This window comes from Perognathus longimembris, chromosome 9 (genome assembly GCF_023159225.1).
Source record: "Perognathus longimembris pacificus isolate PPM17 chromosome 9, ASM2315922v1, whole genome shotgun sequence".
Lineage (NCBI taxonomy): Eukaryota > Metazoa > Chordata > Mammalia > Rodentia > Heteromyidae > Perognathus > Perognathus longimembris.
In genome coordinates, this window is record NC_063169.1 from 10,435,081 (window position 1) to 10,449,534 (window position 14,454).

At 45.3% G+C, this 14,454-nt stretch overlaps 1 protein-coding gene across 1 annotated transcript in view; it reads left to right on the plus strand.

Moving 5' to 3' along the window:
• The first annotated feature begins 1,208 nt into the window (after positions 1 to 1,208).
• The window catches only part of Mettl24 (methyltransferase like 24), a 93,429-nt gene continuing 80,183 nt past the window's right edge, over positions 1,209 to 14,454 (plus strand). Inside the window, exon 1 of the mRNA XM_048354591.1 lies at positions 1,209 to 1,508. Within this exon, the coding sequence (XP_048210548.1) occupies positions 1,209 to 1,508 (300 nt within the window). The remainder of the gene's footprint in view (positions 1,509 to 14,454) is intronic.

Below are 14,454 nucleotides of genomic sequence, written 5' to 3' on the forward strand. Positions count from 1 at the left end.
CCCCCTATGGGAAGCGAACCCAGGAGAGGCCTGGGACTTCCCAGTGGGTCTCTGTTGGCTATATTGAGGGGAAAAAGAGAGAGAGGAAAGGTCAACAGGGGGCAGCCCCATTCTGAAGCATGAAGAAATGAAAACACAAAGCACCCCACCAGATAACACAGAACAACAATCATACAACCCCACAAACAAACAACAACCAAACCATACAGGAACTAAGCCTATATCCCTAGAATGCAAACCAACGATGGGAAAGAATCCACGGTGGAAAATGGGACATTCAACCTTGTACTTCGGGCCCGTGACTGTTCCCGTCTGATTAATTAAGGTGAAGGTGATGATGGAAATACCAGCTGGGGAGCATTTTGCCCAAAGATAAATTTGTCCCTCTGTATCTCTGCAAGACAGCAGGGAGGTGTGTGTTTGGAGCTAAATTAATTTGATTTACATCATGCCATGGTAACTTCTGTTCTCTCTCCCTGCTGTCAGATGCCTTGGCTGGCGATGTCCCTCTCCTCCTTCACCCCCACACGTTTCATAACACGGAGGGAAGGCAATGGATTGGCTTCAGGCAGAATTTAGAAATGGAATAAGTCTAATTTGATTATTCTGCATTTGAGTGCTATTCTCTCTCTCTCTCTCTCTCTCTCTCTCTCTCTCTCTCTCTCTCTCTCTCTCTCTCTCTCTCTCTCTCTCCCCCCCCCCCCATTCTTCAGGGAGAGAAGTTGTAAAGTATGACTTATGTGTATATGGTGCTTAGTTTGGTGATGGGAACGTGTTCCTCGTGGAAAGCCCGGCAGGCCTCCTGGCCCCCTCGGGTGCGGCTTCCGCAGTGCTAACACCCTAAAATGAAGTGCTGGCCGGCGATCCGTCCGCCGTGTGCCGCCGCGGGCCTTGTACCCTGGTCTCCCCCGGGGTCTGCGGGCCGGCTGGGGCGGGGGGCGCCTCTGGAGAGACCCCCTCGCGCCCAGCGGGGCGGCTCTCCGCCCCTCGGGTCGCGGCGGTGGCCGGGCGCGCGCCGGGCTGGGCGGGATGAGGTGACGCCGGGCCCCGATCGGGAGGCAGGGAGGCGGGTCGGAGCCCGTGCCCCAGCCCGCGGGGGAAGTTCCCACCCTTGGCAGCTCGGGCCCACGGGGCTGGGTCCCCAGCGATCGGCTCGATCTGGAGCTGCGCGCCCGGGACCCTGAGCGCGCTCGGGACCCGCGCCCGCCATGGCCCGGGATCGGGCCCCCGGCCGGGGCTGCGGCGTCCTGCGCCGGTGGCTGCTGGGCTCCGCGCTGCTCCTGGGCCTGCGGCTCTGCCTGGAGCTGCGCCACGCGGGGTCGGGACCCCCAGCCCGCAGCGCCCCAGCGGGCCCGGGGCCCCCGCCGCCGGAGCCGCACCTGCTGCCCCAGCCCGGGCCGCCGCGGGGCGCCAGCAGGAGGCGGGTGACCTACGTGCGCAGTGGGCGCCGCGTGCCCCCCGCGCCCACGCCCGGCTGCTGCGCCCCGCGGGGGCGCCCCCGCACGAAGGTCAGTTACCAACCGTGCACACCTGGGCCTTGGCCCATGCGAGACCTGAGGGGGAGGGGGCGCGTCAACCAGGCCTGCCGGGGCACCCCGCATGGTCTGCCTTCGAACCCGCGCTTCCCCGGGGTGACCTGGCCCATCACAGCCCTCCACACCCCGCTGGAGTGAAGGGGTTCGAAGCGGAGCTCCCTTCTAGGCGCCTTCGCCCTTCCAGGCTCCGTGAGGATAGCCAGGGGAAGGGACGAGGCAAAGAGTTGCGGCATGACCCTCAAAGCCCCCCACTTTCCCCGTGGCGGGGCCCCACACCACGACGGATGGGGACTTCACTGGGTCCTCCGGGAACCGGATAATAACGCGCGCTTGTCTTGCCAAGTTGGACGGTGTGTTGCTTCCTACCTCCTTAACTTCTTGCCCTACCCCTCATCGCCGAGTTCGAGTTTCACCTCTCGCTGTGAGGCCTCCGGCCTCCTCCTTGGAGCTCCTTAACTCTCATGGCATTTAGGAGTGGAAAGGGGAACAATTGCAGGCGCGAGCCGGTGGCCCTTCCCTAATCACGCCTGCTTCCAACCCCAGCGCCGACCCTGGAAACAGCCTCAGCCTTTGCCAGGCTTGGGCGCTTCCGGCCCAACTCGCAACCTACTCTGCACAATTCCCCACTCTTCCTTCTACTGCTTTGCTTCCCCCTTCTTCTTCCCTTCCCTGCCTCTCTTCTCCCCAACTGGAAAGCAACTACTGCTTTCCAGGTTACCCCGCATCATCGTCTAGAAACTCGCTTCTTTTTCTCGTCTCTGAAGCCGCACATCCTATGTAAAGTCTGAATGAGCTCCTCCAAAAGAAAGCAGTCATCTTCACGCGGTGCTCGTGTGCCTTCCAGGACACTCTGCAAAGCATTCGAAGCTCTGGCTCAGAGCTTGCCTGGGGGCACAACATGAGCTCCAGGTCCAGGCTCTTAGAGGCCTTCAGTGGTGAGACCAGTCCTTTGGTTCCAAGGCATTCCTTTAAACGACTAGGAAAGGGAGAGTCAGGAAGGCCAGAGCAAGGGATATTGAGGTAAGGGTTTGCTATTTCTTAAGAGTATGGCTTCTTGGGTCCCTTTGTGGGACCCTTTGTGGGTGCTCAAATGTCCTATTATTGGTACTTTTCCTTGAACTAAAAAAATTCACAGCTGATATCTATTGTTTCTGAGGTCCCCTGCCCAAGAACTTCTCTTCCGTTGTTGTTTGCGCTTCTGCGGCAGCACTGACAGCTAGAGCCTACAAATGACAAGGTGTGGAAAGCTTGGAGTCTGAGGGTCACCGAAGGGCAAGTTCACTTCTGTGTCTCTCCTTCCTGAGGCTCCAGCCATCCAGGCTGGAGATGGGGTGGTGGTACCTGTGGAAGTGGTAAGAGCTATTTGGTAGGAGCACTTGAGTTTCTGTTTCACTTTTAGCAGATGGGGCCAAAGGAAGATATATTAAGCTTGAGATATCCTTCAAATGAAAATGTCAACTAGTTGAGGCTCAGGGGCAATGTCAAGGTTGAGTAGCGATTTGGGGGTCATTATGTACAAGTTTCACTGGAACTATGAAACCTTGTGAGACCAACTAGAGAGTAGGAGTGGCTAACCAGGACGGAGAACTGAGTCCAAGTCCTGTGGCTCTGTCTTATGGATGCTAAATTAGAGATGGGCATAGAAGTATATGTCTATAATCCCAGCATTTGGACATCCTTAGTATATTATAAGCACTGAATAATGGTAGCCTTCACTTTTACTAAATGGCCTCAGGGTTTTGAACCTTAGCTCTAATCTGGCATGACCTAGTTCCATTCTTTTGGCTTATGTTGATTTCTTCACTATATGCTCTCCATCCTGTTGCCTTTCATCCTCCTGTGTTTCCATCCTTGATTAGTCACATCGGGGTTCATTGATCCTATCACCCTACTTCCATGACTGTCTCTTCCCAGGCTTGAGATGATTAACAGCAAATATATTTTGTGAGTTACTTTGTTCATGGTGAGACCTGAAAATCCTCTTCAGATGGAGAGTTTTGTCTCTCTAGTTTTTCTCATTGCCAATAATGCATTTCCTGTAGTGAACCTTAGTAAATGCTCACTCCACCAAACCAATGTGTAAAACTGTAATAATCTATACTACTTTGGTCTATCATGCAACTGCAACTGTCTTTTGTTAAAACACATAGGAAGATGCCAAGCACAAGCAATTCGCGTGTATTACTGGCTACTTTGGAGTCTGAGACTGGATGGTGGTGGTTTGAAGCCAGTCTGGGCAGAAAAGTCCACCCCATCTTCAAAATGACCAGCAAAACAGAGTTGGAGGTGTGGTTCAAGTGACAGAGCATGAGCAGTAAGCAAGAAACCCATGCAAGTTACGAAGTCCTTAGATTAAGCCCTGATATACACAAGACACACACACACACACACAGAGAGAGAGAGAGCGAAAAGAAAGAAGTGGGCTTAGTCCTTTATAAATGTAAGTTCTTAATCTCTGATAAGAAAAAAATTTCTCTCAATTTCTTTTTCTCTGGTTACTTGTTTGAAATGTATATCTAAATCTCCCCAAGTTCTTAAATAGCAAGGACCTTGAATTTGTTTCCATTTTTTCCCACTTGAATTAAAATATTTCTTAAACTGGAAAGACCAGTTATCTAATCTGTCTTTGTACTTCTGGGAAGACACTCAATAGCTTATATCTCTCTGGGGACAAAGCGTGTCCCTTCTAAGCCTTAGCATAAGACATGGTGTCATATGAGCTATACACACCATTAAGTAATTAAATGAAGTTTGGAAATTATTTGTCAAACTCCAATGAACTTTATTTTAATTTTACTTGTTGAAAATACTGGTGAACAATTTTATGAGTTTTGTTGGTTCTTTTGCCCTAGGCAGCTACCAGATTGGTAAAGCAGAGCAAGTTCCATTCTATTTTGAGGACCACTTTCTGGGTGGATGAAAACCTGCATGAAATAATTGGGTTGCTGTATATTTCTTGTCACCATGCTCCCTTTGCAGGTGTTAGAGGCACAAAAAAAATTTCAGCAATTATATTGCCACTTTAATCATAGCTTGTGCTACTCTGGGAACAAAGAATCTGTTATAGAAAAGAGAAGTCAGGTAGAGGCCTTAGGTAGTTCTTTCCCTCTCATTTCCTTTCTTCACTAAACCACATAGATACTGGCTCTACATGCTAACACATCTTGCCCTTCATGAATCCTAGTCTTAGAGTGTTGTGAGGTAAGGCAAATGAGATGATGGATAAATGCTTCCCATTTGGGTTGGGTCTACCTCTGAGCACATATATTCTTGAATATACACGCTTCCCTTGGAGCTCTTAATCTCCAAAATTTGCATGGCACACATGCATAAGGTATCACTAGGATCCTTTTTCTTTCCCTTGTTCTTTATTTCCTATTTTTACTTCCACCTCTCTGTTGTTATTTTTTTCTTTTTAAAATAAACATCAGTGATTCCTATAAGTAATGCTGTTTGTGGTAGGGGTAGTGATGGAGGTCAGACATAGTGTTCCTGGCTTTTGCTTTCTTAGGCTTTTCTTGGGTGAATGCTGTATGTCACATAGGCTGACATTCCACCTAGAAGACAGCAGTTTTAAACATTCAGGGCTTATTTAAATCAGAGAGACACTCAGAGGCCATACTTCCTGGAGAAATGTCTCCTGTCTTATCAGGGATATGTTACTTGACATTTCATGTTGGCTACAAAAAGGACTTCTGAGTCACTGCGCTACAGAACCTAGCAGTGTGTTGGCTTGGCTTGTGAGTTACAGAGCCTTTGGAACAGTGTGTCGGGGGTGGAGGGGAAAGCTGTTTCCTTTTCTTTGGAAAAACCATATGGCAAAGTTTGGTCTTTTACATGTCTTGTCATCCTCTTGTTAGTTTTCTCCTGGGACCATCAGAAAGGAGGCAAAGTGGCATAACAGATCCCCACATGGCCAAGCACCATAGAGTCTTTATTCTTTACAAAATGCTTGAAAGTAGGCTTGGACTCCTGGGCCCAGCAGTAGCAAGCAGCCCCTTCTGGTTTTTTGCATATGTACCTACACTTCTCCTTCAAAGATCTGCATGAGTCAGTCTTCTCCCACTGACTGCAGAAGGCAAAGCATTTTCCTCTTAAACAGAGTCAGTTGTGGAGGGAATTGAATGAGCTCCAGCAATATGTGGGTGTTAACTAGCAGCAGTTGCTTAGTTTCCTAAAGAAAAGCAGGTTTTGATTACAACTTTGATGTACCTTCGATGGGGAATGGGTCTCTGCATTCCATCCAGACCCTGCAGTTAGTTTCTCAGAGTGCATTTTGCAAGGAAAGGAACTGCTAATGGAAGCTCTTATTGGTTTTCAACAGCTAGTGGTAGAAATTTTAGCTTTTTGTATGCAATTTGTCCAGTCCATTTTCTCTAAGGAAAGGAATGCTTTGCCAGTTTTCTTGAATTGAATTGACTTATGAGTCTGTGAAGAGAGTCAGGGTCTATGGTGGTAGGCATCTGCGTTCTTCCATCTGTGCAATGATGCCTTTGGAGCCCTGTGATTCTAAGGGGTCTGGCTCTTTTTGTTATGTGATTTATAGAAAGAAACAAGAGCTTGGATCTTTTCTGTAGGTATCTTATACGGATGCCATTAATGTCCTGTGGTGTTTTCTGCTAAAATGAGGGTAGGAACATTTGCTGTCTGAGAAGCATTTCTATCTTGCTCAAGTGGTTGAAAGAAAATCAAATTTTAGGAGCTGTCCAATATATGGGCATTTGTAATTTAAACTATTAGCAAACTGGGTTGCTAGTTGATGGCTCAGGAGGTTTATCTGGCCTATGCATTTTTGTTGAGTCACATAGTGTTTTATGTATTTAAATCTCTCCTTCCCCCGTCCCCCCCCCCCCCCGTTGGGAATTGAATGCAGGGCCTCATGCATATTAGGCAAGCACTCTTATACTGAGCTACATTCCAAGCCCAGATGTGCTCAAAATCAGCACTTACTTTTCCTAAAATGTGACAGGTGAGATGAAGGGTGCTTAGCTTGTTGATAGTGTGACATATAACTACCAGGTACAGAGAAACAGAAGGGCTTCTGAATCCTTCCTTTTAGGAAAGATGTTACCCAAAGCTGGAGCTGGATATTGGACAGGGTGAGTTTGTGAGGAGATACATTTAGTTAATCTACTAATCTACATAAGGCTATTTTAGCCATAAACAAGGAAAATGGACACTGCCCAATTTAAGCAAAAAGAATAAGAAGACAAGAAATAAAGAAATATATTGGGTGAGGTACTAGTGGCTCATGCCTGTAATCCTAGCTATTCAGAGGTTCAGGATTTAGGATTGTGGTTCAAAGCCATCCTTGGCAGGGAAGTCTGTGAGATTCTTATCTCCAATTAACCACCCAAAAGCAACAAGTGGAGCTGTGCAGCAAGTAGAAAAGCACTAGTCTAGAGCCCAAAATCTCAGAGACAGTGTCCTGAGTTCAAGCCCCAGGACAGGCACAAAAAGCAAGCAAGAAGGGAAGGAAGGAAGGGAGGGAGGGAGGGAGGGAGGGAGGAAGAGAAGGAGGGAGGAAGAGAGGGAGGGAGGGAGGAAGGAAGAAAGGAAGGAAGGAAGGAAGGAAGGAAGGAAGGAAGGAAGGAAGGAAGGAAGGAAGGAAAGGAGGGGGAGGAAGGGGGAAAGGAGGGGAGGAGAGAAAGAAAGAAAGAGAGGAAGGAAGGAAGAGAGGGAGGGTAGGAGGAAGGGAGACAGGGAGGGAGGGAAAGAAAGAAAGATAGGAAGGAAAGAAGGGAGGGAGGGAGGGAGGGAGGGAGGGAGGGAAGAAGGAAGGAAGGAAGGAAGGAAGGAAGGAAGGAAGGAAGGAAGGAAGGAAGGAAGGAAGGAAGGAAGGAAGGAAGGAGGGAGGGAAAGAAGGAAAGAAGGAAAGAAGGAAGGAAGGAAGATATTGGGAAGCATTCTTCATTGAGCTGGAAGAGGAGTTCAATCAAGGGTTGTAGAAATCTCAGCTTTCTGATATCCTGTCTGCCTCCCTTGAGAACCACCATGAGGTGATTAATGTCACCTTGCTCTAGGTCTCTGATACTCAACTCGGATAGGTCAGCTCTGACCACTTGCCCTAAACACAGCACAGTGTTCCCCTTGTCTCTACTTACCCAGCCATCCTGGAAGCCGTTCTTAGAGTAAGAAATGCTTTCTAAGTTACCCTAAGGAGTTAGTTTTACACAATTTGCTCCTTGTTTTTTTCTGTTTTTCTTATATTTTATTCTATTTTATTATTTCAGTTAGCCCGTTTTGGAGATCTTGGAATTGAGTACCTAAAATAGACTGTAGAGGTTTTTTTGTTTGTTTGTTTGTTTTTAATAATCCCATAATAGCATCTATGTAAGTATGAGTGTATGTACCTATGTACATGTCTAGTTGGTTTTCTTTCTTTTTCTTTTTGTCTGTAGCTATTTTTATTGCTTAGTTACTTCTCTATCTTGCATTCTTTTTTTTTAATTTTAATTTTCAATGCTGAATTTCTTTTTAAAGAAAACATCCAAATAATTTGTCAAGGCACCTGCATCCTTATAGCCACCCCTCCAGATGGCTAGTTTTGAGATTCTTCTGTATTCTGATTTCTGATCCTGGTTGCTTCTGTACCACTTAGGACTTTTGGCATTGGGAGTGACAGACCCATCTGAACTGGGAAAGCTGGATATGAGAACAGTGCTGGGAGGACAGGAGACAAGAGGGCTCTGGGAATTTGACTATGGATTAAAACAAGCGCAAAGACCTTAGTGATCCATACTGCCCGTTACCACGAGTGCAGTGGACATTTATCATTTTGACAGGGTACCTTTGAGTATCCTTTTGTGTTTGAGGAATTCTCTACCTTCCTAAGAAAAAAAGGGCAAACCTATTTTGCCACCACTTTTCCTCACCTAGAGTACCCTCGTGGGCCTACGCATTCAGACACAACTGATGAGTGTTTGGATTGTACCTTGGAGATGTAAAGAGGCAGGTAGACTAGGCCTAGGGGAAGCCAGGAAGCCCAGTGGCTGGGGTTCAGTGGTGGCACATGAACCATGAATCACACCAAGGCCATGCAGTCTACACTGCCTGTGCAGAGATGTGCCTTCCTGCCCTTGAGGGTCTATAAGCTCATAAATCTTTAATCAATTTCCTTTCTACTTAACTAGCCCCAGTAGTTTCTATTGTTCACATCCAAGCACCTTTGAACGGGGACTTGGAAAGTTACCACTGTCACTTTCTCTTTGCAAATTCTGCTTAGGTCTATTTAACTCAAGATTTGGAACCTGATGATCAGGAAGTCAAGTGAACTGTGGGCCTAAGAACCTTCCCCTGACAAGATAATGCCTTTCAGCTTCAGATTCTGAGTTATACAAATCTGCCTGCTCATCTCTAGAGACACCAAGTCCAGCTTCATGGTTCTGTGTTCCTCTGGTATCCGGAAGCAAGGGTGTGGTTTCTGTCTCTTTCACAAACATCCAGTCTCAGGGCTCATATTGGTAGAGGTTCATTTCCTGCTGGGGCCATCCATTAGCTGTGGATTGGCAGATAGGTGCTGCTCTGTGTTGTCCTTCGTCTACCAAGCTGGCAGTGTACTTGCTGATGACCTAGGCAGAAAGGTTAGTGTCTTGCAGGGTCTTTCCTGCCACCATTCTTGCTCACCACCCACCAGCCAAGCATGAGTTGTTGCAGTCTCTCTCTTCCTCCCAAGGCCAGAGGTGCCAGAAGCCAGGGCTAAGCATGTTTGGTGCGTGAACCGTGGCCAGCACAGCATGGTGACCCTTCCATCATGGATATCTTGACACAGTCTAGGTCGTGTTTCAAGTTTGTGTTTTGTACACTTCACTGAATCTGAGCATTTTGACAATGCTGAATCAACCATGGCTGGCTCTTTTCAGAGGGCCAAGATCTAAAATGAAGCAGATGTCTGAATTAAGCATCACTGTGAAATAAAACCAGAATTGATTTACATCTTGCAAACAGTGCCGGGGTGCGTCCTGCAGTTTGTTCAATGCAATGATTCTTATTGACATTGTTTATGGGAGATTCTTTGCACATGGCAAAGATGGTCTACCAGACGTTTTCCCTGGGAAGAGGGGGTGGGGAGAAGCAAGTCATTTGAATAAATAAGTCCATGAATGTAAATGAGCTGGAGGCTTCTGATGAGCGGAGTCAACGCCATGTGTAAAGCCATCTTCGTGGAGGCCACGTACGCATTCGCTATGGGAGCTGTTTGAAAGCCTTCCAAATGTGTCTGAAGAATCTAGCCCCAAATCAGAGGCAATATGCAAGTTGTATAGCATTTGCTCTCTGCACAATCTGACAGCAAGCAGTTTTTGTCTGCTTTTCATCTACTTTGAGTAGAGCACAATAAATCACTTAGAGAAATCTTAATTAGCAAAATACATGCTTATTGAGCTCAGAGTGATTAGGTTGTAGAAAGTAGCTTCTTCTGTCAGCAGTTTTGGGGAGTAGAATGTGGGCAGTCAGCAAAGGTGATGCACGAGATCATGGAAAAATGCTTTAGTTCATCTAGGCTGTCTGTAAAATGGGTTTCTCTTTCTTTCTTTCCCTTCTCCTCCTCCTCCTCCTCCTCCTCCTCCTCCTCCTCCTCCTCCTCCTCCTCCTCCTCCTCCTCCTCCTCCTCCTCCTCTCTCCTCCTCCTCCTCCTCCTTTCTCTCTCTCTCTCTCTCTCTCTGACCTTGATCCTCCAGCCTTCACCAGTTTTATAGCTGGAACTACTATACCAAGTTCTTTTATTATTAATTAATTAATTTTTGTTGGTTATGGGGCTTGAGCTTAGGGCCTAGGAGCTGTTCCTGAGCCTCTTTGTGTTCAAGGCTACTGTTCTACCAATTGAGCCACAGTGCCACTTCTGGTTTTTGAGTGGTTAATTGGACATAATAGTCTCATGGGGCCTTTTCTGCTCAGGTGGGCTTTGAACCACAATCCTCAGATCTCAGCCTCCTGAGTAGCTAGGATTACAGGCGTTAGCCACCAACAAATCAGCATCTTTTATTATTTTTGGAACTTAAAACATATAATATGTTCAAGCATTAGAGCTGGGATATATATTTTTTCATCTGAAATAAAGGCTAGCAGAAACCAGTACCATATTTTTAGTGTTTATATTTCCAATTATTTCCAATGTAACTCATTTATGAAATTGTTAAGGTTTACTTGTTTATACCAGTTTGTGATTTTTTTTCTCAAAGCTTATTAAAAGTATCTCTTGCAAAATGCTGTTGAATAATTTTGGTATGTATTGTGACTGAGTACATAAATGTGATTCTAAGCTTTTTGAAATAGGAGTTTACCCCAAAAGAGTGTTCATGTCTATTCACTCTGAACTGGCTACTCCACTACTTTAGTTCAAGGTTTTTAAATTATTATTATTACTTATTATGCCATTGCTATACTTCTTCTCACACACTGCAGAGTTCTTGGGCAGATTACAATATGAAAAGTAGATGATCCCATTACTTCTGGCTTCTGAAGTCTCTTTTTCTCTCAATATTTACATGAAAATGGCTTGAGCTATACACTAGTGGAACTTATAGCTTTCCTTCTATTCTATACTCAGATACTGTTCAGGGCTTGCATTTCTCAGTCTCTTTTATCTGAATTCCTGCCGTAAGTTCATTGTCTTACCCTGGCCTGCACAATCACTTTCATCTTCCTGAGTGATACCACGTAGGCCCTATTGAAAGTCTCAGGAAAATAGGAGATAGCAATGCAGCAGACACAAAAAAAACCAACCTAAAGATCAATGCCTTGAAGTTTTCCTGGCTGTTGAGATTTCCTGCTGGCTGTTTCCCTTCTAAAGCTCCTGCATCCTTGTGCCTGCCTTTTCTTAAATACACATCAGTCCCTTTCTTCCATTACTGAGCCTTAAAGTATCTACCTCTTACCTCGCTTTCTTGAGTTCCTAGCAAACAAACCCTAATATATGTCCTTTTAAAAAGAATTGGGCAGTTTAGCTTGCTTCATTATCCTTTCTCATTGCAGGCCTGGCTTGGAGATGAGATGGGCCACTCAGAAGGCAGAATTGGCAGCGAGACTTTGTTTTCAACAATCATGTTTTTTTCTCTCCTCTGTATTAGTCAAGCTATATAATGTACTCATCTCAGTACCTTGGACATGGTGTTGTTTCTACTCCATGTTCTACCTAACTCTGTGCTGAAATCTAGATTTCAGAAAAACATGTTGATATTATAGGTTTGGGGGTTGACATTAAGGCTTCTTATCTTCCCAAATCAACTAATATGTTTTAGAGGTTCATTTGAGCTATTTTTGCCATGTTGGAATTTCAAGTATGCATTACATTGCTTAAAAACAAATTTGAACTGATTATATAATTAGGATAGGGAATGTTCTCTTTGAATGGTGAATATTCAATTTGCACAGAAATAGTAAAAACTAGCTTTTTAAACTAATGTGCACTTAAAGCAGCTCCCATCAGGAGCAGCCAGCCACATCAGTTTTGAAAACAAAATGCTTGAATTTATTTGGGTGCCCTGGATACAGAGAGTTGTTTTGGAAAAATCTGAAAGCCTGGACCTTATTCCTGGACAAGGAATGTTCTTATTTATAAAACTAAACCACCAGCACACATTGGAGTTTGTTTAACACATATAACATCAAATCTTTCCTTGTTCCGGGTAATGTGTTAGGATAAGAAATAGGAATCATCTATATGTATCATTTGTTCTTTTAGAAATATAGATGCCAGGAATTGAATGTGTATTTGGTCAAGTCATTAACTTAATTTGAAAACCAGAAATTAATCTTAAGGGTTTCTTTCTCCCTCTAATGTTCAAATCATAAAACCATAGAGCAATGAGAGAAATAGGGTAAGAAAAGTTGGAAATTTAATTGTCTGCCTTTTTATCCAAAGAATTCTTAGGTTATAGTTATTTAAAAACCTCAAAACTTTAAATGTAAAAATAGATGTGAAGAAAGAGGAACAGACTGCAGTCTTGAGGGGAAAATGTGGAGCGAGAAAGAGAACTAGAGCAGGGAGACTGTACAGGGGCCTCTTCTGCTCAAGGCTCAAGGATTCAGGAGTGTGCTGGTCACTCACTGAGCTCTCAGCAGCAGGCCTTCCTCCCTCTCTGCCCACCGTCATCTCTCCCTCTTCCTTTACCTCTTCCCCTCTCTCTCTTTCTCTCCTTCCTTCTTCCCTCTCTCCCTCCTTCCCTCCCTCCCTCCATCTCTCCCTCCCTCCCTTCCTGCCTTCGTCTGTCCTGTTCTGGCGTCTGGGAGCTGTCCCTGAGCTTTTTCACTCATGGCTTGTACTCTCCCACGTGAACCATAGCTCCACTTCTAGCTCTTTGGTAGTTAACTGGAGATGACAGTCTTATGGACTTTCCTGTCCTGGCTGGCTTTGAACCACAATCCTCAGACCTTAGCCTCCTGAGTAGTTAAGATTGCAGGCATGAGCCTAGGTAGCTCTTTCTTTTTTTTAATGTTACAAAATCAATGAAAACAATTTGATGGAAGCACTGGGAAGCATTGTAAAATGTTGAACATCTGCATATACACATTCATTGGCCAGCAATTTAAGGGAGTTATGGCTCTCAGAAACCTCAACTCTACGGTGACAGCAGATCAGGATAATTCATAGGAGTTTCTAGAATATAGATACCTCACCTCACTCAGGCTTTCTGTGAAGGTGGGTGCCTACTCAAGACCTGGGCCAGTCCGGTTGGGATGGCCAGTTCCTAAACTTGAGGTGATTGACCCACCTTTTGTCAGAAGCTGCCCTGGTGTGATGAGCTTTTCTCTCTTGGAATTACCTTACTGTGCACTGGGCAGAGCTTCAGTGGGTGATCCCTGGAGCTGTGGACACCAGCTGCAGGGGAAGAACTCCCTCTCATCTTGCAGCCACCTCCCCCTGGGGCATGCTAGGATAGCCAGGTCTGCTCACCTGTGTCCCTTTAAACCATACTCAGAAGGAGAGCTATGTTTTCTGTTCAGAATAGTAGCCATTGATGTCTGTGTCATTCCATTTGTAAGCCAAGTGCCTGTTCTATGGCATAAAAGTGGTCAATGCTAAATGCATTTTGAACATGGAAAAAAAAAAATCCATAGCTTCTCGAGAAAGAAAATAAAGGAGCTCTAGGTCATCCCTTCCAACTTGTCCACATTTTGATTCATGGTTTTCTTCCTCCAGCTATACTTCAAGATTTGTCTACCCTGTGACTAAGCTGATTGGTAGCCTTGCATTGTCTCTGCCCATGTGCTTATGTGATTTTCACAGCCACTTAACTAACAACTGGAGTCCAAGCCTCATACCTAAAGTCACTCATTTGTAGTAATTGGGTCAGTTACATAAAAGATGGAGAAATCAGTGAATCAGAAAGGCATGCGCATGTGCATAAAACAGTCTATTTTAACTGAAAACATGTGCAGGTCAATTCATTGGACAATCTTTTATTTTATTTTACTTTTTGCAATTTTTCCTGCAAAAACCATCTACATTGCATCACCTATCCTTTCCAGTTTGGGTTTCTTTAAAATGGAGCAAGAACTTGATACTTACACAGCATTCACAGCGTGGAACACCTTGAGATTTAGTGATTTTGTTATTCTCTTTTACAGTTACTTCACCCATACCCAATCCAACAGCATTTAAAAATAACACCCAGCTTTTCTTCCGTGCCCCCATTTCATGTATTTGCTTAACTTAAGATCATTTGTAAGTTATATTATTTCTATAACATGGACAACTGATAGGAATGATTTGGAAACCCCAGTGACTCCTGGTGAAAAGGAATGAACCATTAGTACCAGGAGTGGACAAGGAGAGAAAATCGCTGTGTCGGTGCCTGTAAGAAGGTCACTGTAGAGACAGAGTAAGGGGCCTCTTGTAACTGGGTGTGAAGCCACATGTCTAGAATGCTATCCTGAGGAGGCTGAAGCAAGAAGACCATCAGGTTTTTTTAAAATTAAA